Source organism: Aspergillus multicolor (assembly GCF_047715735.1).
Source record: "Aspergillus multicolor strain CBS 133.54 unplaced genomic scaffold BDW74scaffold_13, whole genome shotgun sequence".
Classification (NCBI taxonomy): domain Eukaryota; kingdom Fungi; phylum Ascomycota; class Eurotiomycetes; order Eurotiales; family Aspergillaceae; genus Aspergillus; species Aspergillus multicolor.
This window is the reverse complement of record NW_027395964.1, coordinates 273,311-300,231: the sequence shown is the minus strand read 5'-3', so window position 1 is coordinate 300,231 and position 26,921 is coordinate 273,311. Positions and strand designations below refer to the sequence as shown.

The following is a 26,921-nucleotide window of genomic DNA, read 5'->3' as shown; positions in this document are numbered from 1 at the left end:
AGTGATATCCACCCCATAGAATCCCTCTTTTCTTGAGACTTTTCATCCTCAGGTAACCGCTGCAGCACAGGTATATGGGACTACTTCCGCTCACATACAAGGCAGAAATTACAACACATCTTCATCATGTCTGACGTCGCCGAAACCAAGCCTGACCCCGCCACCAAGGCTCCTGAGGAGACAAAGGCGGAGGAGCCCACCACCACCACCGAGCCATCGAAGACGGAAGACGTCAAGGAGGCAGCTGAGTCTGCTGCTGAGACAGTGAAGGATGCGGCCACAAAGACCTCCGACAGCGTTTTTTCCATGTTCGGCGGCGGTCCTAAGAAGGAGAAGAAGGAGGAGGAGGAGGTAGACGAGCCCTCTGGCTCTTCCAAGGCTCAGAAGGCCGATGATGAAGTATGTGCTCTTTTATTCGTTCTGAACTGTTCTTCCGCGCGCTTTACTTCATCGGGTTTCTTGGAGTCGTGTGCGTTCAGGGGTAGAGCCGGCGCTATGAGTCAAGTTAAGCAGCGCTAACATCTCTGAATCGCCTATAGGAAGAAGCTCCTGAGTCCCCTGAAGTTCACTTCGAGCCCGTTATCCGCCTCACCGAAACTGTCGAGACCAAGACCAACGAGGAACTTGAGGAGCAGACTTTCAAGATGCGCGCCAAGCTCTTCAGATTCGACCGCGACAGCAAGGAGTGGAAGGAGCGTGGTACTGGTGACGTTAGGCTGCTCAAGCACAAGGAGAACGGCAAGACCCGCCTGGTGATGCGCCGAGACAAGACCCTCAAGGTCTGCGCCAACCACTACAGTAAGTGTCCCCAGGCCGCTCTTTGTCCTAGCTTTCGTGCTGACGAGAATATAGTTGTTCCCGACATGAAGTTGAGCCCCAACGTCGGCAGCGACCGCAGCTGGGTTTGGAACGCTGCTGCCGATGTTAGCGAGGGTGAGCCCGAGGCCTCGACCCTGGCCATCCGATTTGCCAACAGTGAGAGTATGTTTCGATTTACCCGCACTATGCGTGTTCAAAACACTAACTTTATTAACTATAGACGCCAACCTCTTCAAGGACGCCTTCGAGAAGGCCCGGGAGGAGAACGAGAAGCTCCTCGAGCAGTAGATTATCTATGCGACGGTTTCCCAACATCTACTACGAATGTTCTGATGAATATTTTAAACACATACTTTTACCCTTTCTATCACAGCGAGTTTGATGAACCCTCGTCAACTCAGCATTTCCCCTCACCCCTATACGATTCCCACCCCCCAACCCTACCCCAACCCTTTCCCCTACACTTATGTGCGCATGAATGAGGAAGCAGAACGATGGTTCTGCGAATGGTTTCCCCAGTGAGCTATTATTGGCATCCCCGCGTGATGTTAGACAATGTCCGTCAATGACGGTTCTTGTCGCCAGTTGAGCATGGCTGTGACCAGCAATTTGGCAGTAGATAGACGCCCTATCCATCGAATATACAATGAAAATTATGATAATCTTGAACTGAAAGGCCAGCTGAGGCGAAGTTGTGGTTGATGGCCCGTAAGTTGAAGCGTAGTGAGCAGAATCCCCCACTCGTATGCCTCAAACTCTCGCTCTCCGCCCATTCTCGACTCTACTTCTCTGCCTCCCCTCACGCGCCTACGACGACGCCTCGCTCCTTCTTAATAGTCCCCAATCATCAATTTCAGTTTTCCAACTATTTTTCATTCGTCAACAAGCGCTGTTCAGTCCATTCCTCACCTACTCGTGCGGAGTTGCTGGAACTTTCATCCGCCAGCTTTTCACGCCGCCTGCGATACATCGCCCTAGAAAGTCGTATCCCCACAAAGGAGATCTCTCAAGGGGCAGGCACGAGCGCTTCGTTCCCTCTTTTTGTATTGAGCCTCTAGCGCACGTCACTTCAAGCTCATCATCGCCATGCCTGACGTGAGTACTCCGACGCCATTGCCCCATCATGTACAAGGCCTACAGCGGTACACCCGCATAGACTAGAGGATCCCTCATACCATGGCCTGACATTGCCTATTTCGCATTTTGCTAACGAGCGCGTTGGGGTCTTGCAGGTTAAGAGGAGTGTCAAACTCGTAACAGAGCAGCACGTCATGTACGTTCATCCTGTCCCGTCTCCTCAGTTCGCGTCAAGACTGGCCTCGATCCGATGACATCCCTTCATATCCTATGACACGCCTCCTGTCACCTTCTCTGAGGATCCGGTTTGATTTGTTGTCGCGCGTTCGTTGGCTCAAACGCGGATGCACCTGATAACCGTGCGCGTCTACCTACATGGAACTTCGATCTGCGATTCTTGGGAGATACTGCGATGGCAGATTTGCTGACATCTTGATTCTTGCGTCTCTATAGTAACAAGGATTCCGGTGTCGAAGGTTTCCCGCTCCGATCATGGTCAATTGAGGTGTATCTCATCAATGAGCACGGGGAGCAGGTGCCTGCGAACATCTTCGATAAGGTTACCTACTCGTTACATCCTAGTTTCGGAAACCGAGCGGTCCAAGGTCCGTATTTTTCTCTATTTTCGGCTTCTTGAAACAACTTGTGCTGCTGCTATCTCGACCCATACCCGCGAGGAGATTTGGGGCCGAAACCACTGATGATTACGGCAATAGCTAACCTGAAATGACAGTTTTCAAGAACCCTCCCTTCAGAATTCAAGAAGAGGGATGGGGTGAGTTCGATATGTCAATCGGCCTCACTGCCGCGGACAACAAGGAGCATACTATTGGACATGATCTCAACTTCGCGTCGTCGCGCTATGAGTCTAAACACGTCATTGTACGTCTCGGCGCTTCAGGTTCCATTTTGAGCTATTTGTGCTTACATCTGTCGTAGACGTTCAAGAACCCCAAGCCGGCCTTATTGGCAGCGCTCCGTGAGTCCGGACCGGTCCCCGGCGGCGAGGAGAACGGTTTGAAGTCGAAGCGTTCCGCAGGCGGAGAAGAAGGATCTAAGAAGAAGAAGCGAACGGACAAGAGCGTAAGTTGCTGACAAAATCAAGGACACCGAGAGGTTGATGTCTGACAATCTCACTTCCAGCTCGACATGGATAAGCTAGCCGACGGCCTTCAGCGACTTGGGGAAGACGACCTCCTTCAGGTGGTACAGATGGTACATGACCACAAGGCTGCGGATTCTTATACCAAGAACGACGTGGAGCGTAAGTCTTCATAACAACCTAAGAAACAACCACTGACTATTTGAACAGAGGGAGAATTTCACGTGGATCTCTATACACTACCGGATAACCTTTTGAAAATGCTCTGGGAGTTCACTCAAGAGAAGGGGGCAATGTGATCGCCATTCAGCAATCGCCATTCAGCTCTGTAATCACCATCCTAGCCATCAACTATCCACTTACTACCAACCAATTCTATTTTTGTATCTTCTTTTTGCCTTGTGCTCTGAGGGTTCTAAACGTTTGTCCATTGCGTACTTACATCGGTATCGGTGTCCCTAGATGCTGTTTATTTCCTATCTACAGTCCTACTCCCTAAACTGGATTTTAGAGGGGCTGGTTGGGTAGATATTACCCTTGTGGAAGGAACCCCATGCGCGCGACACGTGTTGGTATTAGGCTTATTGACTATCGGTCTCGTCTAGGAAATGGAAGTGCCATCCTTAGTGCTGAGGTCATCCGTCTTGCTTTTGTGTATTTCGAGCTACTAGAGCAGAAAGTAGCTCTAGACGTTTTTCAGCCTGTCCCTCCTTGCTGCTCTACTAAAGGGGTCCTTACCCGCAAGAAACACTTGGATTGGGGAACAGTCATGGGTGGTACATTGGCTCTATGCCTAACCGAGACTTGTTCGTTGCGCATGGAGCTTGACAGACGAGGAGGACCTGCACCATGAGTCGACGGAGACCAATGGACATGTTATATGTTATTGCGGAGTAGACGTCCTGTTCTATGTACAGAGGCAGCCAAAAGTAACGAGCGAGCAAGCAAGCATGAGATGCATTGAAACAGTCATAATCCAACCAAATAACCCACCCTCCTTATCCAAACCTGAACACCTAGCGAGACGGCGATGACGAAAAAAACAAAAGAAGAAAAACACAGATCAAAACACAGCAAAGCAATATATGTACGAAAGATGTCGCAAATGACCGAGCAAATGGCAAATGAGAGACGGTGAGGTGACATTCATGGCATGATGATGAACGTATGGACACGTCCGAGAATTAATAGAGGCAATGCGAGGATGTATTTGCGCAAACAGTAGGGAGATGCGACGGCATATCCGTGACAGAAGGGGTATATGCATCCCAAGGGGTAAGCATCCCTGTCAGATCCTTACGCATTAGCGAGCGTCTGGCTGCGGTTGAGTGTCATCTTGTTTATAGAATCACAGGGCCCACGGAATACTCCGCATTTCAGAGACCGGCCTCGACAAGGAAGCATGCAATTAGTACTAGGGAAATGCTTATAGCACTCGATGCCTAGGACAAGGACGGTTAGTTTCATTCCGCTCGGCGAATGTTACGTAGGCAAAGTAGTGGGGTTGATAGGGGCGAAAAAAGCAAACATCAAAAATACGAGAACAGAGGTAAAGCGAGAAAGATAGACTCACAATCTAAGGAGGTCCTCTAAACTGTCTGCGCTGCAGCTGCGCCCTTTCGGAATCTGCTGCGGGATGTGAACGATGGTCGCGAAGACGTCTCCGCCCCGGTATGCCAGCAATGCGGGGGGCTCGATGTTATCCATTTCCGCAATCTCGTGGTGGAGCTTGACAAAGTGGACTGATGGTTGGCGGGATGCGATCGTGTGCAGGCAGTCTTCGACGAGGGCGCTGGTATTGGACTGCGGCTGGTTAACTATGCTACCCCTTACTTATGTGCTGCGGGCGGCAGGAACGTACCTCAGGATCGTAAAGACAAACAACAACAACCTGATCCGCCGGGACCTTTTCAATGGCATCCAGATAGCCCACCGCATCGACCGTTTCTAAAGATCCATACTGTCTTCGTCTGTTACTCGGCCGTCGAGTCTTCTTGCTTTGTAGCTCCTGCATACGCGACTCGCGCCATCGCCGCAAGAACTTGTCCTCGTCCTCGTCCAGATCGCTACCGGAGCCATCGGCCGGCGGTGAATTGCGGAGGAGGCGAGCATCCCCGGAGGACTTGGAGGCAGAGTGATGATGGCGCTGCGCGGCCGAGGTACCGGAGACAAATGACTTGCGGAAATTGCTCCGCCGGGCACGCTCGAAGGCTTGAGCATCGGCAATGACGCCCTTGGGCCCTGTGTTCGCTTCGAATTTGGTGTTGGGGACAGTGTAGGTCGTTGTTCGGGAGGTCATGGCTGCCATATCTTCGTCGTCGGAATGCTCGAAGTGGTCTTCTGGCTCGGGGGAGGAGTCGCGATCGGAGAGATTGCTGCGGTCCTCGGGATGGGCCTGACTCTTTTCTCGATTGTTGCGAATCAGTTGGTCGAATTCTTCTTGGGCCGAAGTCATATTGGAGGGAAAGGGGAACCGGAGTTGCGGTGGGAAGTGAGGAGTTATATAGACCTGTAGCACCCGTGAGCACAGCTTTTTTTAGAGGAGGCTGTATCAGAAATTCGGAACACGGGTTACGGTGCACGGAGTAGGAAAAGCAAAAACAAACCTGAGGAATTGCGTCGTTTGACTCGTTCGAGAGAGGCGTTACGTGTGATGAGCGGGAGAGGGTCAGAGGCGGAGCCCTGGGGAGACAAAGTGGCGGCACCTGAAACTAGCCAGCCCCTCCGCGTTGTGCTTGTGAAGGCAGGCGAGATCTGCGAGCAAACCGCAAACTCAACGGTTGGCGTTTCATCTGCAACGGATCCCGTCTTCGGCTAGGGATTGATGTTACGTGTAGGTGCATGTGGGGGTTCCTGCTGTTCATGCTGTCTTCGAAGCTGCAGCTAGAAGCACAGCTAGAAGAGACCAAGAATCTTGCCTGCGGTGACTGGTGGTGTGGTTTATTTTTTTCTGTATGCCACGTGCCCTGACCCCTAGACCGTGTGATATCCAATCGACCGGCCCAGGAACTGTGATGCCTTGAAATAGCTTGTTTCAGCTTCGATCTCGATCCCCCATATTACGTCTGATTTTGCGTCGTATTTGCTGGCTTATTTCGTTTCTGACCGCAATTCCTGGAATTCACATTTGATTCATCACAGCTCTACATGACGTGGTAGATTATCAAACAATAATGGAAGTGGTTGGAGGTTGGAATTTCAGCTGCGTGGATGCAGCATGCCAACCACACGTCAGGCAAAGCTCGCTTCAAAACACTCAAATCTCTCCAAGGTAAGCTGATATTAGAAGATAGAAAAGAAAAAGAAAAAGAAAAAGAAAAAACACACTAGAAAATCGAGATGCTCTCAGAAAACGTCATGGCCTATCCGAAACAAAAACAGTCCTCCTGCCTCACCAAAAAAGTACATCCAGGATCAATGCGTAAAGAAACAATCCACAATCATAGGTATAGCGAAGGGTAATAGATAGAAGAAGAGAACCTGGGCAGGAAATGTGAGCAGACAGAAAAGGGAAATAAGGGAAAGAGATCATAGAACAAAAAGAAATAGTCTCGAGGATAGTCGAAGCGCCCCTATATGCCAGAGACCAAGCCGGAGCCCCTGCAACCATCCTGCGAAGACAACATTAGTACAAGTCGTTTGCATAGACTTTGTTTTGATTTTTTTTTCAGTTCTTCCGGCTTTCGCGTTGAAGTTGGGGTACGAGACGACTGAATTCATATCTCCGCTCTATCCTCGCGTCTTCCGGTAAATGCCAACTCAATCGACGCCCCCAACAGTTGTTGAATAATGGACGAAGGCGATAGACTGATTCCCGACAAACAGATTATCGTACAATGCGGACATCCGGCCTCTCGAAGGGCGGGAATAAAATTTCAAACTGGGAAAGTCGCAGAATGCTGAGACAGGGTATCGCGTCGTTGTATTTTGATATTTTTAGCGGTTTACCAGGCCCAGACCTTGAGCTGTTATTGGGGGACAGATTAGTACGTGGCGTCTGTCAGAAGCTGGAGAATGCCTCTACTTACCAGAGAGTCCCAAGATCCAGTGCAGAGACTGATGCCATCGTTGCTGACACCAAGACAGCTGACACGGTTTTCGTGGCCACTTAAAGACCCAACCTTGTCTCCCCGGAGAACATCCCAAACCTAGATACAAGTCAATTATCGTCTCGACAACTTCATTTGTCCCAAAGTCGGCGCATACCTTGCATTCAAAGTCATCGTATCCGGCGAAAAGCAATCTACCAGAAACAGAGAAACCAACAGATGTGATACCGCACAATATTTGATCGCTCTGTACAATTCGTTAACGATGCAGGCCTACAATGACTATCAGAAAGAGGTATCTCACCTGGTATATGTTGAGTGATCTGTCTGCACGAATGTCGAAGAGACGGCATGAGGTGTCATCGGAACCCGTGCCGAAAGCGTTTCCGTCGGGGAAGAACTGAATGGCGTTAATGTCGGATTCGTGACCGGCGAAAGTCTGAACAGCCTTGCCAGTACGAATATCCCAGAGCTTGGCGAATGCATCGCAGGCACCCGACACGAAGATATTCTGGTTGGTAGGGTTGATACTAATTGACATAACGTCGCCAAGGTGGTCTGCGAATTCGGTGACTTTAGAACCTGACTCGATATCCCAAAGCATGCAAGTCATGTCGCCAGAAGAGGTAATGATCCGGCGGTCATTGATGAATCGACAGCAGGACAGGTAGCCCGAATGTCCAGAGAGTTCGCGCGCGACACGGGTCGGGCCCTCCCGCGAGGAAAGGTTGTAGATGGAGCAGATATTGTCCAGACCACCGCAGGCGACATAATTCCCACTAGGGGCATAAGCGCAGGTCATAACCCATGATGATCTCAGCGGAATGGCGTGGACCTTGTTCGTGGTGTACGCATCCCAGATGATGAGCTTTCCATCTTGCGAGGCGGAAACGAGGTGACGACGATCGGTTGACCAGTGCATAGCATAGATTTTGGCCAGATGACCTTTGAGTGTTCGCCGCGGCTTCATACCAATGCGAGGCAATGCGTCGGTCTGGTTCTGCGCAACATCACGCACTGTTCGATTTACTGTCAGCAACACTCCATAGGCAGTAGAATGGCTTATGCGATAAGACGGCCGCTTCCCACCGCATTGTTCCAAGGGACAAAGGGGGGTACCGTACGGGTTGTGTCGGCCAGATCATCCTTTCTGCGCCTGATCTTATCCTTAAGCCCTTCAGCTTCGCGTCTGGCGGCGGTGATCTTGGCCTGCATCTGCTCGCCGCTCATGTCGGCCATCTTGACTGGGACCCCTGGGGTGAACGGTGGGCGGCAAATTGGCGGTTGGTGAATGGACGAGGTGAGCGGGACGAGGCGCGTCGTAGGATGCGGTAGACGGCGAGGGAGGAGAGAAGGGGGCGTTAGGAAAGGATGGCGAGGCTGGTGGTCGTGGTCGGTAGCAGAACAGGTAGAGTAAGAGAGAAAGGGAAAGAGTGTTGGTTGAAGGGGCGGGAGTGAGGGGGGATTGATTGGAGGAGGATGTGGAGCGAGCGAGTAGTAGCGCGGCAGCGACCGTCGTCCGAGAACAAAAACCCAGCGCACTGGTCAGGGATTCGCCGTGGGTGGTGGTGATTTTCTTCAGGAATCGGGTGGGAGAGAGACACGGTAGAGAAAAAGAAGGGAGCTAGAATAAAACTCAGGGGCAAGGGCTCGGATAAGTTGGAGATGGAGCAAGCGGAGGGTTGAAACGCGGATGGAAACTGGAGGGAAGAAGAATAGGGAGTTCATCCGGCCACTCACCTATGAAATCAATTGATCAATGCTCCGGTTCCTCTAGTTATGCTAAGCAGAGCAGCAGTCCTAAATTATGCTGGGCTCTGAACTAATAATCGTCCTTCTCGAACAGGTTGAAATCTCTCTCTACTCAGCTGCCACAAACCCGGGTGCTGTGCTGAATTGCTGAGCCGCCTAACCTCGCACAATGGGGCGCAAAGCTGTCAGATCCTATACAATCCATTATTATTCGGCGATCCTACAGAGTACAATGGCGCGCAATGATTGCTCGGTGATGTCCAACGTCAACGGTTCGGTTGGGAAAGGGACCAGGAGAGGCTGTCCATGTCCAGGCCGGCAGGATGGAGAAGCTACTGTAGACTATTAGCAGGTTAAACCGGCTTCGGCATGCAGTCCATGGTCGCCCCCGGCTTAGAGCCTTCCCTGGCCCTTGGCTTTAATTTCGAGAAGTCTGAAGAACAGAGGTCTGAGGAGTCAACAGATATTTTCCAATGACATATGCCAGGATCTGCAAACAGTCACCGTTGATATCCCTCAGGAGAACAGCGGCCTTCCAGCCTTAAGGGGCAATGATATGCCTCGAGCCTCGGATATTTTGATTCTCGTCCATCCATTGCGAACGAGCTTTAGAGTTTGATGGCTTGACTTCGGCCTCAACCCACCACGATGGTCGGATGGTGCGTGGCCGAACCGAGTCAGTTGCCAGCTGTGTTCAAGTCCGGATACCACCAGACTTCCAAGTTTCATGTCCTCGGGCCCTGCGATAAATCATAATAATGCCATTATCGCTGAACGGCTTATAAATCCGTCACGGCCCCTGGAGGCGGCTGGTGGGCCCGATGGCTAGCCAGGTACAGGATCTTAGCAGTGGGGATGCTGTCATGGGCTTTGTATGGACGCAAGGCTTCATTTGCACGAGTCTTCATTTCCCTCTGCACCGAGTCTGCAGACTTGTCCCACAACTGCGCGAGTCAAGATTCGGACTCGCTTCACCCTGTTTCTCAAATACTCAAAGTTCCAACCAATCATCGCGCGTTGATCCGAATGCTGTGAGAACATAACGTTTAGGCAACAAGCCAGCAACATCGTGGCTACAATGATCTTACTTCGACGACTTAACAGATACATCAGGAAATCATTTGCGTCACTAATTCTTATTCGTCCAGAGTACTATACAACATCAAACTCAACTGTACCCCAGCCTTCATAAGTGCATGTCCATTTTCCAGCCTTTTCCATCGGAACAGCCTCTAAGCAGCTCCCCGGCATAATCAGCTGTCCGGCCTGGAACTCGATATCATACTCCGCCAGTCGATTTATCAGCCACGCCACAGCCGACAAGGGGTTTCCCAAGATGTTCTTCGTGTTTCCTGACATCACCTCCTCGCCATTGAACTTCAAGAAGCCACGCATATTGCTAAGTGCGAGATCCGTGAGCTTGCGAGGCGTCCCGCCTATTATGACCGCGCCCGTTGACCCATTATCTGCCAACGTATCCGGAAGATCAATCGCCCAGTCTTTGACGCGCGAGTCGATGATCTCTATTGCAGGGATGGCATAGTCGATGGCACTGATAACGTCCGCGACAGTGACGTTAGGGCCCTTCAAAGGAGCTCGCAACACGAACGCAGGCTCGAGTTCGACGAACGGCTTGATGAACTTGTCCAGAGAAATAGTCGTGCCTTCGTAGATGAAGGAGCTTGCGTGCAGGAAGCCATAGTCAGGATGGTCCAACCCAAATGCAGTCTGCATAACCTTTGCAATGTTGCCGAGCTTGTACCCGACTAGTCGGTCGCCATTCTTGACGGCGTGTTCGGAGTTGATCTGCTGGACCTTAAACGCCATGTCAGGATCGAGAGCAGGCCAGGTCTTTGTTGGTGCGTCGATAGGCTTTCCTTCAGCACGGGCTGTGCGAAGGGCCACCGCCACGTCGTTCAAGTCAAAGGCAGTCATTTTAGAAATTGGATGTGGGTGTGAGAGTAGTGTACTGAAGAAGGCACGACTAGTCGTAGACAGTGGGTGAGTCAAGTCACCTACTTATAGCTCATTGATCTCTGAGTTCTCTACAGGTTTGCCTGGAAGCAGTCACGACTTCTGGGTACCCCGATCCAAGCACTCATCTCCAATTCAAATAACGATCCGATAGAGCAAACACATTCGCCCTATGTGGCCGATGCACGTCGGCTTCGGCTGGAGAATCCGAGTCTAAGCCGAGATACGCCTGGTCGAAGCCGAACGCGATACCCCAATCAGCCCCGACTACAACGCTCATATTGATCCTTCAGGATTATCAGATCGGATCCCTGCAAGTCCCGTGCGGTTCGCTTCTTATCTTGTGACGACAATGCCGTGACTATGACATTTGCGAAGGAAGCCTATCTCCAGGCCTCGGAGGTGTGAACTCGGAAATGGAATTTACTACCTGTCAGAAACCCGATACAAGACCTGATGACGAGGACCTTACATTATTCTATATATATACATACCTCAAAACGAGACCGAATAGCAATGCTTCATTCTTGACTCAACAAATCGTCCTCCAAATACCCTTCCAGACAAAATGGCCCCATCAGCAAGTTTCATCGATGAGCTGGAGGTAAACCCTCCAGTCGTTATCGGCCCAGCAACCAAGAAAGCCACGAGGCCATCTACCGAGCTCCCCCAGTCCCTAATCCAGGGAGCTGAAGTCGCTAAAAAGGAGGTCTTCGATGCCTCCAAGCACCTGAACTTCCAGCCCCCAAAGACAATCTATACCATGGAACAGATTGGACTAAAGGGACATGGTATTTCACCGCACGCAGCATCCGAGCCATTCCCACTCTTCACTCAAGAAGCCATTTCACAAATGCGGGCGGAGATCTTCGACGAGAATGTCCTTGCCGAGTGTCAGTACTCATCTACCTTCAACAAGCACATGATTCGCGGGATGGGTCCAGCGTATGCACTCCTAGGGTGTATGAAACAAGACTGAGCGCTTGCTGACTAGAAACACAGACGCGCCCCATTCACGTACGACGCCTGGAAATCCCCCGAAGTCCTAGCCCGCATCTCAGAAGTCGCAGGCATCGACCTCGTCCCCTCCATCGACTTTGAGATCGCCAATATCAACATCTCAATCCGCGATGAAAACTCAAACACAGAAGAGACTATAACGCTGGTGGCCGATAAAAGTGAAGATGAACTGCCTGCTGTCGCCTGGCACTACGATAGCTTCCCATTCGTCTGCGTGACCATGCTCTCAGACTGCACGGACATGGTCGGTGGTGAAACAGCACTACGGGCACCAAGTGGTGAGGTTATGAAGGTCCGCGGACCTGCTATGGTACGCACCCCTGCTATGCAATTCTCACTTAACCCCAGTCGCGTCTAACATTTTGCTTCTACTAGGGTACTGCCGTCGTCCTTCAAGGCCGATACATTGAGCACCAAGCCCTAAAGGCCCTTGGTGGCCGCGAACGCATCAGCATGGTCACCTGCTTCCGGCCGAAGTCGCCACTGATCAAAGATGAGACTGTGCTTGTTGGTGTGCGTGGGATCAGTGACCTTACTGAGCTATATACGCAGTATACTGAGTATCGGCTGGACATACTGGAGGAACGTATCCGCCATCGGTTAAGGAAAGAGCGAGCGCGCGGGGTGGCGAAGAAGCCGTTTGATGTTAAAGGGACGAGAAAATTCCTGAGGGAGCAGGTGAAGTTCCTCGAGTCGATGCTAGAGGAGATCTTGGAGGTTGAGTAAAAAATGGCTTGATCGAAGACAACCCTAATGCGTGACGATTTTCTTCCCGTTCTGTTCTCGTTCAAGTAGTGCATTACTATAGTCCATATTGTGACTATCTCCATTCTCAAATAATTCTTGAGGTTCTTTGAGTATTCTTTAGGGCTTCACTACGGTCCGCCCGTTTCAATTCAACGCAGCATTTCTAGTCTGGATGATAAACGTGTACTCCTAGTATCCAATTAATTACATCCCTCTTCCTATATTACTGAGTCCTTCCCTTGCATATCTTAGGCTGCTAGATCAAAGACACTTACATCCTTGAGAAGCGCCCGCTAAAGGCCAGCAAATGTAGACATTTGGTCCCTTCTCTGTGCAACTCGTGCCAGTCGCACAATTGCAAGATGGCACTCACTGGCGGTCTTCGATACTACCGCAAATCTCCCATTGGCTTGTGCACTCGTGTAGTTCTTGCCCGAATACAGCCGTAGTAAGCGTTATAAGGCATATAATTGGCGTAGAGAGGAGGCGCATTATGGCTAATGTTTTGGCAGGGAAGTCTTTTGGTCGTTGGAGGTGCCCAGATAGTGGACAGTTAATTATCGAGTCTCGAAGAGCAGTAATCCGTTGGAAAGTATGAGAGGCGATACATTGTTGGCTTTATACTTGAAGCAACAGGGCTCTGGACATACGTCAGAATACCAGACGAGGTAAGGGGTGTGGAAGCAAGGTGCTTGCCATGAGACCTGTCTAGTGTCGGTATCTGCTCCGTACCCTAGGAATAGATCCAATTTTCAGCTTCGATCATCCCGTCCATCTGCACGATCATGCAAGGGCTTTGCTTGGAATGACCTCATCCATAGCACTTGGGGCGCGGATAACCGCGGTGAGACTTTAGCGGAGACTCCCCGGATCACATACCAGCACGGGGCAGGATGTCGATTCAATAAAGACGCATTGCTCAGCATAAGGGGATATGTAAGCAGGGATGAGACGTAAGAAGAGGAATTCATCGTAATGGCCTTGAGGGTTTGCTCGCGGACATTAGGGGACTTTCATGGCGATGGCAACGGCCTTGGGAAGCTAATGCTCAAAAGCATGTCCAGATAACTCCTAACGAGACGTGTTCTTGCTGGGGGTATACGAAAGTTTGTTCCAGCTTGGGACTGGCCTTATGCATGATGGAGTGCTATAAGGCCAAAGCAGGTGATAGTGTCACATCCCTGTCAGATACGGAGTGATATAAACTCCGCTAAGAAGTCCGGATCAGTCTCCCAGTCCGGAGTAACTGGTCGGAATCAAATCAATGACAATAACCCCGGATGCCGCGCAGGGATTTTCGGCTCGAGTATATGATCCTAGGCTCCCTGCAGTTTCGCTCATCCTTCTGCTATCAACTAGGATTCAGATGCCACTCTGACCGCGCAGCATGCTTACCTATCACTTGACAAAGCGTGTACGACGATTTCCGATGTCGTCTTGCAGCACGATACTATTCGCCGGACATGAAATTAATGTTGGTGCAGCATGGAGAATCACCATGTCAGAGTCAATTCTCGACCCTGGGATCCTGTAAGTCGAAGTCTGATCTCACATGCGCTTGGCCAGGGTTGCCTCATTTTGTCTGTCTACTCAGACAAAGTACCTTTAGAGGCATCGATGAGGATTTTGAATTCGTCCGATGTTGTCTGCCCCTCTCCCCTCATTTTGATGCGAACTGTGTCCCAGAGACCTAATAAGAGGCAATCGTAGAAGAGTCACCGAGTCATTCCAGTGTAGCCCGGAGGAAATCCGGCTGCGAAGATGAGTACGGGAGGAAGCGAATCGGAGTCCGAGGAAATGGAAGAGGACAACGATGGCAGCACGTGACCTCTCTTAGGTACGCATGCATCTGCTGGCATACCGTACCCCAAGTGCCTCTCTCACCAACTGTACCTGACCGGGCATCATTCCCCTCGCAGTTCATCCCCTGACCACGGTCAGACTCTGGCCGACGGACAACATCCCCGAGGCTGGTGTGTCTTTCCACTGTCCAGACGGATACATATTGCCAGAGGCCAAGTGCATGGCAAAGCGGGACCCTCGTGCAAAGCAAAAGTCAAGCTCTTGGATAATGAAGCTTGACAGGCTCCAAGATACTTGGCATGGCAGCGGATATCGCAGTCGCCCGATCCCGCCAAGCCCATGGGGTCCTCTCTGTTGGTCCGTTTCCCGGTTCCAGTGACATAATGGAAACCACTCAGTTCCACACGGTCATTGCAACCATTGGGACCAGGCCTCAACCGTCCCATCGATCGCCCGTCCCAAAGAGGGCAATATCTGGAGGAATGGGGCTCTTGAGCCTGGGGTCGGTTTTCAATCGGCCTGGATCCCCGAGAGCCAAGGATAAAATCGCTTCATGGCATCTATCTCCTTCTTCACCCCACTACTCGTTGGTTCGTTCGAGATGACAGTATCTGAAGGGCAGCCCCGAGACTCGGCTTCATCCGAATCTGGTGGCAATGTTAGTACGCTTTCATGGGATGGCCACCATGATCCTGGGAATCCCTTCAACTGGCCGACCTCGCGAAAATGGATCCTGACATATCTCGCCGTCTTGACCAGCTTTCTAACCATGATGAATGGGACGATTATCACTGTGGCACACGTTGAGATCGCGGAACTCTTCAACATTAACGAAACAACCTTCTCACATACTTACTGGCCTGTTACATCATGGGCTGCTGGCGGCGCATGCTCTGCTCTATTCATCCTCCCTCTAGCAGAGGACTTTGGGACACGGCCTGTTTTTCTCATCACATACTTTATATTCCTCTGCTTCCTCATTCCCCAGGCTGTCGCCCAGAACTTCGCCACTTTGGTCGTCACTCGCTTTTTCTCCGGTGCCTGTGTCGCTATCCTGGCTAATACGGCTGCTGGGGTTATTGGAAATGTATGGAATACCGAATGGACAAGGTCAATCCCTGTCAGCCTGTATATCGTCGGTTACATGGCCGGCAGCAGCATGGGCCCAGTGATTGGGGCGGCTATTTTCCAGTCCTTGTCCTGGCGGTGGATAGGCTACATGCAGCTCATCTGGTTCGGGGCGCTGTTCCCATTCTATTATTTCTTCGTCTATGAGTGCCGAGGCGACATCATTCTTGCAAAACGAGCTCAAAAGATGTTCAAAGCCGGCAAGGAAGTACACGCCGAAGACACTGGACGCTCAAAAATAAGCCTACAGAGCCTCATCGTCAGCTCAACAAGACCAGTCATCTTGTTCTGCACCGAGCCCGTCCTCTTCGTATCAACTCTCTGGTCCGCCTTTACAATAGGAACCCTCTTTCTCTTCACCCAATCCGTTGAACAAGTCTTTATGGGCATCTACGACTGGTCCGTGTCCCAAACAGGCTACGTCCAAACTGCCATCGTTATCGGCGAATGCATTGGCTTTCTAGGCTCTTTCCTCTCCCGCAAGCTCTACTTTGCATCCGCCGCACGCAACACTGAGATCCCCAACACCCCCATTCCAGAAGCGAGGCTCTACATGGCCGTCCTGGGCGGCATCTTCGGTATCGCAGGCGGGATGTTCACTTACGCCTGGACCTCTTACACTTTTATCCCCTGGATAGCACCTGCGATTAGTCTGGCCATGGTCGGTGCGGGAAGCGTGCTCGTTGTCACAGGCGTATCTGATTACGTTGTTGATGCATACAGTCAGTACGCCGGGAGCGCGATTGGGGCCGTGGCTACGGGCGAGAATATCTTCTCTGCTTTCTTGCCGCTGGCCACGCAGAGTATGTACACTAATTTGGGATACCAGTGGGCGAGTACACTTCTGGCTTTTGTTTCGCTGGTGCTGGCTGTTGTGCCGACGCTAATGTTTGTCTGGGGCAAGGAGGTGCGTGCTAGAAGTCGGTTTATGAATGGCTTGGTGGAAGAGAAGGAGACGCAGGAGGATACCAGGGTATAGGTGAATTGATTTGTCACCTGAGATAGTCATGTAAAATAATATTAGATATAGAAAAGAATACTAATATATATAGATATAGATAGAACCCTAAAACATATCAAATGGCCATGACTGCAACTGCTCGCTTCTACCATTCCTTACCCTGGGCATATCTACCTAAGTCTGGTAGGCTAGGTTTTTACTCGTTCCATTACTATATCTCTATTGATAATGAGCTCTATCAATCGTCCCTATCATTCATTGATTGATATGCATGCCTCGGCTTTTGAACCCGGATACGTCGGTATAGATCCGAGACAGATTCCCGCGCAGGCTATAGATCCCGAGATGTGCGCATGGCTGGAGGCAGCCAATTACAATCCCGGCTCGCTCGGGAGACGATGTCGAGGTTGTTGGAGATGCGGCGAGGGTGGTTGGAGACCGTTTATAACTTTCTTAACCGGACAGCTCAGTTTCTACTCGGATCATCTCCAACACTCACTTCAGTATAAGTAATCTCTACGAAACTACAGGTAACCTTCCTTATCTTCACTATAATACGACAAAACCTACCTACCTACCTACTTACCAGTCATGGCCTCAGCCAAAATGCCGTCCCTCGCAGACACTCTGAACGACCCCACCCTTTTCATCGAGAAATCCTACATCGACGGCACATGGGTATCATCATCCTCATCCAGAACCTTCAACGTCTACAACCCCGCAACCGAGGGGTTCATCGGGACTTGTCCTGAATCCAACACCGATGACATTCAATCCGCAATCCACGCCGCCGCCTCTGCATTCCCCAAATGGCGCTCCCTCTCGGGCCGTCAGCGCGGCCGCATCCTCCGCAAATGGTTCGATCTCATCATCGAGAATAAAGAAGATATCGGGAAGATTATTACAGCGGAGAATGGGAAGGCCAAGGGTGACGCGGAGGGCGAGGCGCTCTTCTCCGCGGGGTTCTTCGAGTGGTTCTCTGAGGAGGCGGCCAGGATTTACGGCGATGTCATCCCGCATAGTAACCCGAGCAGCCGGGTGCAGGTGCTCAAGGAGCCGGTTGGAGTGTGTGGATTGATTACACCGTGGAACTTTCCCATGGCCATGGGGGCGCGGAAGGTTGCTGCGGCTTTGGCGGCGGGGTGTACGGTTGTTATGAAGTCGGACGGTTTGACTCCTTATTCGTCGAATGTTTTGGCGCTTCTGGCAGAGAGAGCGGGTGTGCCGGCTGGTGTGCTGAATATTGTCACTGCGCTTGAGAATACGCCGGCGTTAGGGCTGGAGCTTTGCGAGTCGGATATCGTGAAGAAGATTTCGTTCACGGGGTCGACGCGCGTTGGCAAGTTGCTTATGCGGCAGTCGAGTGAGACGCTGAAGAAGTTGAGTTTGGAGCTTGGAGGAAATGCGCCGTTCATTGTGTTTGACGATGCGGATCTCGAGACGGCGGTCTCGAGTGCCATTGCTAGTAAGTTCAAGGTGACTGGGCAGACTTGTGTCTGTGCGAACCGGTTCTTTGTGCAGGAAGGTATCTATGAGGCATTTAGCAGGCGCCTTGTCGAGGAGGTGAGGAAGTGCCAGGTGGGCAATGGTCAGAATGCTGGCGTGACGCATGGGCCCTTGACCAACGGCGTGGCGAAGACACAGGAACACATTCAAGATGCTGTTAGCAAGAAGGCAACTGTGCTGCTGGGTGGCAGTACCTTGCCATCTGTTGGTAAGAACTTCCACGAGCTCACTATCCTCGGCGACGTCAACGATTCGATGAAGGTCGCCACTGAAGAAACATTTGGGCCTCTTGCGGCGCTGTCCAAGTTCAAGACGGAAGACGAGGTTGTTCGCCGCGCGAACAGTGTCGAGGTCGGCCTGGCATCATATCTCATCACAAGTGACCTGGGAAAGGCGCATCGGGTCTCTGAGAAATTGGAGTTCGGCATGGTTGCTATCAACACGGGAGTAATATCTGACTCCGCGGCTCCGTAAGTTCCGGCTCCTGCTTTGACTGTATAATGCTAACCCATGCCAGGTTCGGAGGTGTCAAGCATTCCGGCATGGGCCGCGAGGGCAGCAAGTACGGCATTGATGACTATGTAAACATAAAGATGATTGTGACTGGCGGCATCGACACGGTGTACTCGTCTCATCTGTAAGAGGAGTGCATGGGACAAGACACCACAGCAATGAGCCATATAGTATCAATTCCATCAATGACAGCATCGTCTATCTCACAAGGGAGCGGATTTTTTCACCCGTGCTGTTCCATACTAGATGCAGGTTAGTTTCTGTTGGGGCAAGCAGCAGACCGCCACAAGACCTAATGTGATGCTTTGTATCAGCTAGCACAGCTTTGTGATAGATTAATAAAAAGCAGTAGAATAGTCAGACTGCTTGCCAAACAAGTTTACATCTCTAGGTTCTAGAATCAATTATCAGGATGAAGAGTCAAGAGAGCCTCGGCGCTTGCCCGCAGCTATTTTTAGCACGACCCAGATCGAACAAAGACAAAAGATCATGAAACACATCGATCTTCCATTCCTTCCACACAACTGGGCCTGGCAAATCCTAAGACGGATAAACTTCACAAGGCTGACTGAGGCTTGAATCCTGGCGTCTACTCAAACATGCTGCGGGCATGAGTTCGTGGGGTCAAGCGTGATGTCGAAGGCGGCTAGATCGGTTCGCGCCTACGGTGTTTCTAATCATAGCACACTGCAGGAAATGCCGCTAGAAGCACAAAAGTGTTGGATTTGGCCATGTTCTTATTGGATGGTATGATTGTTTGTGTTCATGATATTCTGATGCATCATGGATGGTCAAGGCTGAAGAAGTTGAACGGGAGGGATAGCATGGTGGAAGAGAGCACTACAAACCCAGGAGTAGCGTACAGAATATGGAGTCATGATAGACCACAGTTCAAGAGATGAGGAATTGAAGATCACCCAAAGACAATGCGGCCATGGGCGAGAAGCAGCCGAAAGCCGAGATTGCAGAGAATAAAGAGATTATTGTTAAATTAGAGAGCAGTTGATCAATCAAGTGCGCGTGGTGGCGCACCCGTGGCAATAAGTGTATGCCTGAAATGTGAGGCCCACAGGGTCTCCGCTTTCGCAGACTCTCCTTTTTGCCCGCCCGCCGCCCCCTCATACTACTGCTGCTGCTAACCAAGCAAGTTACATCTGCGGTCATCAGATTCTTCTGTCAGCGTGTGACGGCTTGCTTGCGAATTCGCCATCAGTTGCTTCTCCTCTTCTTCTTGACTGTGCTCTCATCTCTATCCGCACTTTCCCTCCTTAATCTCTCCTTCCTCGAGGTACTCTCGCTATTGTCTCGTCTCGATCTGGCCACCGCCTTCAGCGGTTCAGCGCCTGACTCCGTGACTGGCCTTGGCCTGAACAACCTTCCTTTCAGGCCTATCCCCCATCGTTCGACACACCTCTTCTCATCCGACATTTTCATTCCGACATTTTCGATACTAAGGTTGTTCTCCCGACTGGGGACCTTTTGGCTCTCTCCCGTTTCTCCTTCTCCTGACATGTGTCTGGAGTAATTCTCCGTTCTCCCACCCTCCCGTCCTCTACCCATCAGATCGAGAATTCAGAAACACAAGAACTCAAAAGCACCTTCGGAATCGTCAGTAAGACGAAATACAACAAGGCGAAAATGAGAGAACTGAACTTCTCTATACCCAGCTGTAACAAAGCGGCGGTTAATATCACTACAACGCTCTATGACCGCCGGGCGCTGGACTGCACGTCGACGCTGCCTCTAATCAACTCCCTCAACCATCTAGCCTACTTGACTACATCCTCCGCTAGGATCCGCGACATTCTCACCGTCGATGGCGGCATTGAAAGACTGGTTTGTATCCTCAAGGAGGGCCGGAGTAACAACCTGATGGAGATGTGGAAGTGGAGCCTCGCCTTCCAATGTGTTGTTAATATTGGAGTACGGGGCTCGGAAAATGTCAGAACTAGGGTCGTCGAGGCGGACATGGTGCCTGTGATTGCAACTATTCTAGACAACTACATCAAGGTCATGGACAAAGTGCGCGCTCGATCAGATCCTGAAGCACAACGACACAGATACCACCATCATCACAAGATCACTCCGACGACAAGCGATGGAACGAGTCGTTCATCGTTCTCCGATGTCTCGAGTAACGAGCAACGCACCTCTCGTCGTCAACCACCTCCCACCCACATCGAGATCCCTCCTTTCTTCCATGACACTCGTGCGGTGGACACGAATGCTATGGACATTGCTACTCTGCCCCGTGCACCAATGACATCGCCACCTGAAAGAAGCACTTTTGGCCAGGATGCGCACGCTCATAGGTCTCATGCAAACCCACGCCATAGAGCAATCCAGCCCCTGGCAACGGCCATCCCTTCGATGGATGCTGCTGATGGGTTCGGACTACGCCCCGTGAGGGATACCGAAAGGCTTCCCAGCATGCTTCCCGCCGCCTTCAATGGACTTGCATCTCAACCCGACTCTCCCACTACCCCGAGCGGTTCTGGTCACATCCGCAACAATGCACCAACCTCGATTGAAGCACACTTGCGTCCGGCCTTAAGCCAGCATCAATCAACCTCAGGGGACTCAGATGATGCCAATGGTGAAGATGCTATAATGGGCGATGATTCAGGCTCAGGAGATGTCGCCGAGCCTATTATTGGCCTCCAGGGTGGCATGGACATTGATGATGTTACCGATGGACAAGCCATGATCGATAGCGTTACCGACTCAACCCATGATCTGACGGTAACTGACACTGTGACTGACACCACCTCAGAAGGCCAAGAGGCAGAGACGTTCAACATCACTCACCGTTCCGCCGTCGATGGCAGCATAATCACCAATGATAACGCACAAGCCGTGAACAACACCAACTCGCCGCCTATCGTGCCCAGTCCCTATTCTCTCTACTTCCGCGATAGGGCAACCAACACCGCCACGCAGAACTACCTGAATACGATGCCCCGCGAAGAGGATGTCTTGATGTCCCTTCAGCTCTTGGCTTACGTATCCAAATACTGTAATCTCCGCTCATACTTCCAGAACTCGCATTTCGTGCCAAGGCTCAAGATTGACCGAGAGCTTCAAATGCTGGACGAAGGAGCCTCTCCTATCGAACCTTTCGAGGAAGAGGACGAGTATCTGCTTCCTGACGATGTCAACATCTTCCCCTTGGTGGAGAAGTTTACGGCTCGCCATCATTCTAAAGACATGTCCTACTGGGCGTGCGTCGTGATGCGGAACCTTTGCCGCAAGGACGAGTCTCGAGGTGGCATTCGTCAGTGCGCGAATTACAAATGCGGCAAGTGGGAAGAATTCACGCGTCAATTCGCCAAATGCCGCCGCTGCCGTCGCACCAAATACTGCAGCAAGGACTGTCAGAAAGCAGCGTGGCTCTTTCACCGACACTGGTGCGCCACGACATAACGGGATGAACTCGTCTCCTATTTCCCCTTGCATACGGCTTGCATAGCGTCTCGTGTCGCTCTTATTTACTCATTTCATGCTGTTTTCTTTCCAAAGGACTTTGCTTATTTACCCCGTGCATGGCATTCGGAACCTGGCGGTGTTCCTATTTACCGAAAGATACCTTTTGTATGTCATTTTTTTTTTTGCAACCGCTGCTCCTCTGCAGCCTCGATCCTTTTCAGGGCCATTTCATTTATGCTGAGTCTTTCGGCTCTTTTATTCATACGACTACCCCTAGCGGCCATGAACGACATCATTTTCAGTCATCTGTCTTACATGTCTCTTCTTTGTGTTGCCTTTCTTGGCTCTCTCTTACCAGTACAGAGTTTCTAATCCACCGTTGCCCTAACGTCGGACGATTTTCCTTTTGTCAGTGTCATTCTCATCAGTTCCATTCCCCGACTCTCCTGGACGTTTTCATTTTGGCAGGCTTTTTGCTTTTTTTGAACCTGTTATCCCCTTGGCTATTTAGGTATATTTGTTGGAGTATATTTTTGTTCTTTGGTGGAACTCCGCCCTATTGAGAGCAGTTTTTGTCCATTGCATCCAGTGGCCCGTGTGCATATATACTTAGCCTTAGCAATCACATAGTGACCTACAACTTCATAACTATACCTTCAGGTTTTGTATGGACATAATCCTGGGCGTGGCTACAAAACTATATTACCCTTGATAAGTTGCAAGCCCTGCCAGGAGCTGCACATGGTAGGACAGGGAGTCAAGTGGATTTTTGTCTACTCAGCAGTCACCTACTGCCTGAAGTCGTACGTCGCATTCAACCGCATCGCAAGATGCTCCGCGGCCGTGAGCGCCCTCTTGCCAGGTTCAAGACCACCAGCTCCCCCTCCAAATCCCACTCTCTCGTCCGCCTTCGCACCCTTCGCCTCCCGGTAAGCCTTCACCACCTCACTAGGCACGGGTACCAACTCCGTCGAATCTACGGGGTGGCAGAAGAACACAATACTGTACCGATCCTGCGAGCTATTGCCCGTCCGCTCTGATGCCGGGAACACAACCCTGTGCACGGTCGATTTGAGTAGTCCGTCCGTCCAGTAGCTGAGCAAATCGCCGATGTTCACCAGTATAGGAGGGAATGCGAATTCGCCATTATCAGCGTTCTGCCCCTGAGCCTGAGCTGGCTTGCCGGGCTCCACGGCAACAGGTGCCCAAGTTCCCTCAGGCGTGAGGATCTCCAGCCCAGGCTGTCCGGGTCTCTGGAAAAGCAGTGTTATGCTTCCGTAGTCGGAATGTGCGCCGGCGCGCACGTCAACAGCATGGTCGTACTCTGCAGTCTGGGGATCTGAGATGGATGGGTAGTATAGGTATCGGAGGATGCAGCCTGTCGAGCCTTGGGTGGGGTCGTGCCGGGTTGTGAAGAACGAGGGAGGGATCTGGCTAGATTAGTCTATTTTACGCCGTATATGGGTGACGGAGGCGCACTTCAAGGCCTAGGGATAGCAGGCTGAGGATGCGGTTGCAGGTCTTGGTGCAGAGGGATGCAAAGTTTCCGATTTCGGGCTCATGAGGCGCAAGTGCTGGAGGGAGGGGCTGTTGGGCTTTGCCCTCCGTGGTGAATTCTCCGAAGTTGAAAGCTCTGATACGTCTTCTGGTTATTCTTTGCTCGAAGTATATAGTCATGGATGTGAAGCTCACTCTTTGAAGTCGCCCGTCTATGTGCAGTTAGTCATGTATACTTTGAATGGGACTAAACCTGGTACTAACCCGCTGATGTTCAGGATCTAGCGTCTCGGAGTGCATTCCAGACCAACCGCGGTTCTAGATTGATGTTAGTGATGTCAAGCGGCTCGGTCGGGCCTGATACGGACGTTCGACTGAATACGACAGGGCTCTTTCTCCTCTACAGGCGAGGCGAAGAAGTTCTTCGACTGGGAGAGGTTAGTATCCTATATACTCTCGAACAGTAGGGACACTCACCCGCTCAAAAGCTTTGCGCACATCTTCGGCGCTAAAGTCGGTCCCTTTGCTGTCTACGTAGAGAAAACCATACTTCGTAGCAGCATCCAGCATAGCCTTGCCCACGGCGGGATCCTCGGGGTTGGAAATATCGAGGATGGGCAGCTCGATTGCGGGCCCGACGGGTGTTGAATCACTCATTTTTAGGTCTGGTGAATCTTCTTGGGAATATATAGAAAAGAAAAGTGGTTATATAGAGTGGATGCGGGGAGACCCGAGATACAGATAGTGTGGCAGCGTTGGAGATATATTTTAGTTAATGCGTAGTATCGGCAACGTTATCTTTGGCCCCACCATTTGTATTCACATTTCACATCAGCAATTGTCAGTTGGATGATTATTGATTAGCTGGAATGCGTGCAAAGTAGACTAAATAGTGTATGTATCTGGCTTTGGCAAATAAACTGGTGGATCCCGTGATTGGATCGGGGCTTGTCTGTTGGTTTGGAACCTGAACTCCGGAGTCGCATCAAGCTATCAGCTCTCTGAACTTTGTGATCAACTTCTCTGCTTTCAGCCTCTACAACCTCTTCTCCCCTCTCTCCCCACTCCTATCTCCTACCTTAGCTGAGAGCTTCCTCAAACCCCGCATCAAGTCCTTCATGCCGGTCACTGGCTCCCGCTCTTAAGAACCGTACCTGAACAAGCTCCGACCAGCTCAAGAATGCCCAGTAAGTCAAAGTCCCCGCGAAGCTCCAAATCTAACTCGATACAAACTCCAAGTGGAACCAAACCACACTGACACCGTCTGTGCTTGATCTATAGTCCGCGCGCTTGACGATTGGATCTCTGGCAGTCCTGCCCGCACCTCATCGCTTCCCCTCTCCGCTCTTAAGGGGGCTGTCGTTGGTATCGATGCGTCGCACTACATCTCTCAGCACCTCCTCCATCCCTCCACCCGAGAGCCGCTTCTGATTGCCCTCGGAGGCTTTCCCTTCGCGCTACGAAGCAACATTGAGAAGGAATTGCAGGTCTTCAAGGACTTGGGCGTGGCCTGTATCTTTGTATTCAATGGCTTGGACTTTGGGAAGAAGAACCAGCGACCCCACGTGCATCATGAGACCGCGAGGGCATTTGAGCATGCTTGGGAGCTGTATGACCAGCAGCAGGCTGACCAGGTCGTTGATGCGTTTAGTAGTGTTGGTATGGCTTGGTATTGGTCCTGGTTTTGTTGCGAGGTGCTGACGGGCCTGTTAAGGTACTCCCCGACCGGAGTCTCTCTATCGCTTTTTGCAGCGCATTCTCGTTCAAAATGATGTCGACTACATGGTAGCGCCCTACAGTGCCGCCGCGCAAGTAAGTAACATACCCAGCCATCGCCGCTGCACAATTGGCAGTCTTTGACATTCGTTTTACAGCTCGCTCATCTCAGCAACGGCCCCAATTCCGTGATTGACGCCATCTGGGGACCATCGGAAGTACTTCTATTTGACGTCGAGAAGCTTGTCACACGAATTGAAATCGATCCTGCACAATTTTCCTGGGTCACCAAACATACATGTCAAGATGAACTTGGCAGGTTATCGAATGAACAGTTCCTTGACTTTGTCCTCCTTCTCGGCTCTTCATTCCTCCAGACCTTCCCATTCTTCGAAAACCCCGCGTTCCCAGGAAAAGCTGCTTCTGTTCGCGATGCTCTGACTTTGTTTAATAATGCCGGACGAAGCGCCCTGGCCCTATGTGGGCAGTACGAAGAGGAACGCCGCATGCAGGACCTTCAGTATACGGACCGCTACAAGCGCGCCTACATGAATGTCAAACACCATGTGGTTATGGACATGGAGGGAAGGGTTAATGTAATGGATGTTGAAAATGCACCCAATGACATGCACGAGGTGATCGGGCAGCGCCTTCCGGAGGAACTTTACTTCTATATGTCGAAAGGAATGCTCGGCCCTGATATTCCAAACTATCTAACGTCTGGGGAAGTTCTGATCTCATTGCCTCTAGGCATTGAGGACTCACCAGTTTACCAGCGGGTCGCTGGCCAGATCCTTGCCCCGCTAAGAGAACAGGCCATGTTCCTACTGTCAACTCACCTCCATCGGTTCTATCAGAGCAAAACAATCCATGTACGGACATGGTATGATGAAAATGCCGATTCCACCATCACTCTCCGAACGGCCCCTCCGGTAGTACAATCTATCCGGTCCTGGAAGATTGCGAGTGACCGGTACACCGAAGGAGTCAAAAAGTTGCAGGTTAGTTGGTCTATTATCTATCACAAAGTTTCTAACAAGTATAGGGTTCGTCTGGACCGTTCAAATTTGCCGTCCAAAGCTTGAAAGACACCGAATTCGCGTCGAAAACATTTGCACCCAAGGATGCCACGGTAAGACGCGCCGATATCTGTTGCCGACCAGACCTAACACTGTTAGCCCTTATCGACGAAAGATGAAATTCTCGCCAATGTATACTGGCGGTTCCTGCAACTTCGTGGATATATCAACGAAAAGCATCAACTCACGCCTTGGGGTGTTTGCCTAGAGCAAGCCCTGTCGATTCTCAAACCAGAAGACTTCCTCGAAGAAGCTACGTTTGTGGCCATCGAATTGCTTCGATTTGGGGTCCTCAATGCTGAACAGTGGTTCTCACATGTATCCGGAGGGCCGATGAGAGGCTCTGGTAAGCAGTCACACTTTCGATAACAAGCCGTTCACTAATTGTACTCTAGATGAGGACAAGTCTTTCAATATGTTAATTTCTCGCGTTGCCTGCGTTGGAAAGCTGCGTCATAGGAACATTGGTTACTCTGGGCCCCTGAGCAGACAGCTACTCTCTTACCGTTCACTCATCACCGAAGTCCGCGCGACACTGCGAAACCTCATCGAAATCTCACTCGTCAGCCTGCTTCTCAGCGGAGACGCAAACCGCGATCGTAATGACTGGACCGAACTAGCTATCAGGCAAGTGTGGCACTAAGTATGATTAGCCGCAATCTAACATATATAGCCTTCCGTTCATTGATGACAACGACTGCGGCCTGGGAATTGCTGTGCGGACGTACCTCGACGACCTGCCACTTCAGTCT

General features: G+C 51.1%; 10 protein-coding genes across 10 annotated transcripts; 6 read left to right on the top strand and 4 right to left on the bottom strand.

Annotated features, from left to right (window-relative positions):
- The first annotated feature begins 1 nt into the window (after nt 1).
- Nucleotides 2–1,467, top strand: BDW74DRAFT_153629 (Ran GTPase-binding protein YRB1). Its single transcript, XM_073724552.1, has 5 exons — nt 2–52; nt 106–399; nt 540–798; nt 853–981; nt 1,040–1,467. Exons 2-5 carry the CDS (start codon nt 127–129, stop codon nt 1,105–1,107), a joined length of 729 nt encoding a protein of 242 aa, XP_073583579.1. The 5' UTR covers nt 2–52; nt 106–126; the 3' UTR covers nt 1,108–1,467.
- A 126-nt stretch (nt 1,468–1,593) lies between these two features.
- Nucleotides 1,594–3,584, top strand: BDW74DRAFT_153626 (putative transcription initiation factor subunit (TAF30)). Its single transcript, XM_073724551.1, has 7 exons — nt 1,594–1,914; nt 2,052–2,092; nt 2,350–2,501; nt 2,630–2,778; nt 2,836–2,979; nt 3,040–3,160; nt 3,209–3,584. The coding sequence occupies exons 1-7, from the start codon at nt 1,906–1,908 to the stop codon at nt 3,295–3,297; spliced, it is 705 nt and encodes a 234-aa protein (XP_073583578.1). The 5' UTR covers nt 1,594–1,905; the 3' UTR covers nt 3,298–3,584.
- Nucleotides 3,585–4,567: 983 nt separating this feature from the next.
- BDW74DRAFT_178424 (phosducin family protein) lies at nt 4,568–5,453 on the bottom strand (the record flags this gene model as incomplete). Its single annotated transcript, XM_073729202.1, has 2 exons — nt 4,568–4,801; nt 4,860–5,453. 2 exons carry the CDS (start codon nt 5,451–5,453, stop codon nt 4,568–4,570), a joined length of 828 nt encoding a protein of 275 aa, XP_073583577.1.
- Nucleotides 5,454–6,942: 1,489 nt separating this feature from the next.
- BDW74DRAFT_178423 (WD40 repeat domain-containing protein) lies at nt 6,943–8,286 on the bottom strand (the record flags this gene model as incomplete). Its single annotated transcript, XM_073729201.1, has 5 exons — nt 6,943–6,963; nt 7,027–7,146; nt 7,205–7,294; nt 7,352–8,064; nt 8,172–8,286. 5 exons carry the CDS (start codon nt 8,284–8,286, stop codon nt 6,943–6,945), a joined length of 1,059 nt encoding a protein of 352 aa, XP_073583576.1.
- Nucleotides 8,287–9,892: 1,606 nt separating this feature from the next.
- On the bottom strand, nt 9,893–10,815 carry BDW74DRAFT_22521 (2-keto-4-pentenoate hydratase). The gene has a single exon (XM_073732260.1). It carries the CDS (start codon nt 10,732–10,734, stop codon nt 9,952–9,954), a length of 783 nt encoding a protein of 260 aa, XP_073583575.1. The 5' UTR covers nt 10,735–10,815; the 3' UTR covers nt 9,893–9,951.
- A 306-nt stretch (nt 10,816–11,121) lies between these two features.
- BDW74DRAFT_22505 (uncharacterized protein) lies at nt 11,122–12,906 on the top strand. The gene is made up of 3 exons (XM_073732259.1): nt 11,122–11,718; nt 11,776–12,103; nt 12,169–12,906. Exons 1-3 carry the CDS (start codon nt 11,342–11,344, stop codon nt 12,517–12,519), a joined length of 1,056 nt encoding a protein of 351 aa, XP_073583574.1. The 5' UTR covers nt 11,122–11,341; the 3' UTR covers nt 12,520–12,906.
- A 2,038-nt stretch (nt 12,907–14,944) lies between these two features.
- BDW74DRAFT_168043 (uncharacterized protein) lies at nt 14,945–18,579 on the top strand (the record flags this gene model as incomplete). The annotated part of the gene is made up of 3 exons (XM_073726766.1): nt 14,945–16,391; nt 17,055–18,408; nt 18,456–18,579. The coding sequence occupies 3 exons, from the start codon at nt 14,945–14,947 to the stop codon at nt 18,577–18,579; spliced, it is 2,925 nt and encodes a 974-aa protein (XP_073583573.1).
- A 1,019-nt stretch (nt 18,580–19,598) lies between these two features.
- On the top strand, nt 19,599–22,545 carry samB (MYND-type zinc finger protein MUB1). The gene has a single exon (XM_073724550.1). It carries the CDS (start codon nt 20,090–20,092, stop codon nt 21,872–21,874), a length of 1,785 nt encoding a protein of 594 aa, XP_073583572.1. The 5' UTR covers nt 19,599–20,089; the 3' UTR covers nt 21,875–22,545.
- Nucleotides 22,546–22,600: 55 nt separating this feature from the next.
- BDW74DRAFT_153610 (putative oxidoreductase, 2OG-Fe(II) oxygenase family) lies at nt 22,601–24,219 on the bottom strand. Its single transcript, XM_073724549.1, has 6 exons — nt 23,852–24,219; nt 23,743–23,802; nt 23,639–23,692; nt 23,570–23,586; nt 23,357–23,510; nt 22,601–23,307 (listed from the first exon to the last, which is right to left on the bottom strand). Exons 1-6 carry the CDS (start codon nt 24,029–24,031, stop codon nt 22,666–22,668), a joined length of 1,107 nt encoding a protein of 368 aa, XP_073583571.1. The 5' UTR covers nt 24,032–24,219; the 3' UTR covers nt 22,601–22,665.
- Nucleotides 24,220–24,381: 162 nt separating this feature from the next.
- On the top strand, nt 24,382–25,415 carry BDW74DRAFT_22467 (PIN domain-containing protein). Its single transcript, XM_073732258.1, has 3 exons — nt 24,382–24,561; nt 24,656–25,033; nt 25,089–25,415. The coding sequence occupies exons 1-3, from the start codon at nt 24,555–24,557 to the stop codon at nt 25,232–25,234; spliced, it is 531 nt and encodes a 176-aa protein (XP_073583570.1). The 5' UTR covers nt 24,382–24,554; the 3' UTR covers nt 25,235–25,415.
- The last annotated feature ends 1,506 nt before the right edge of the window (nt 25,416–26,921 follow it).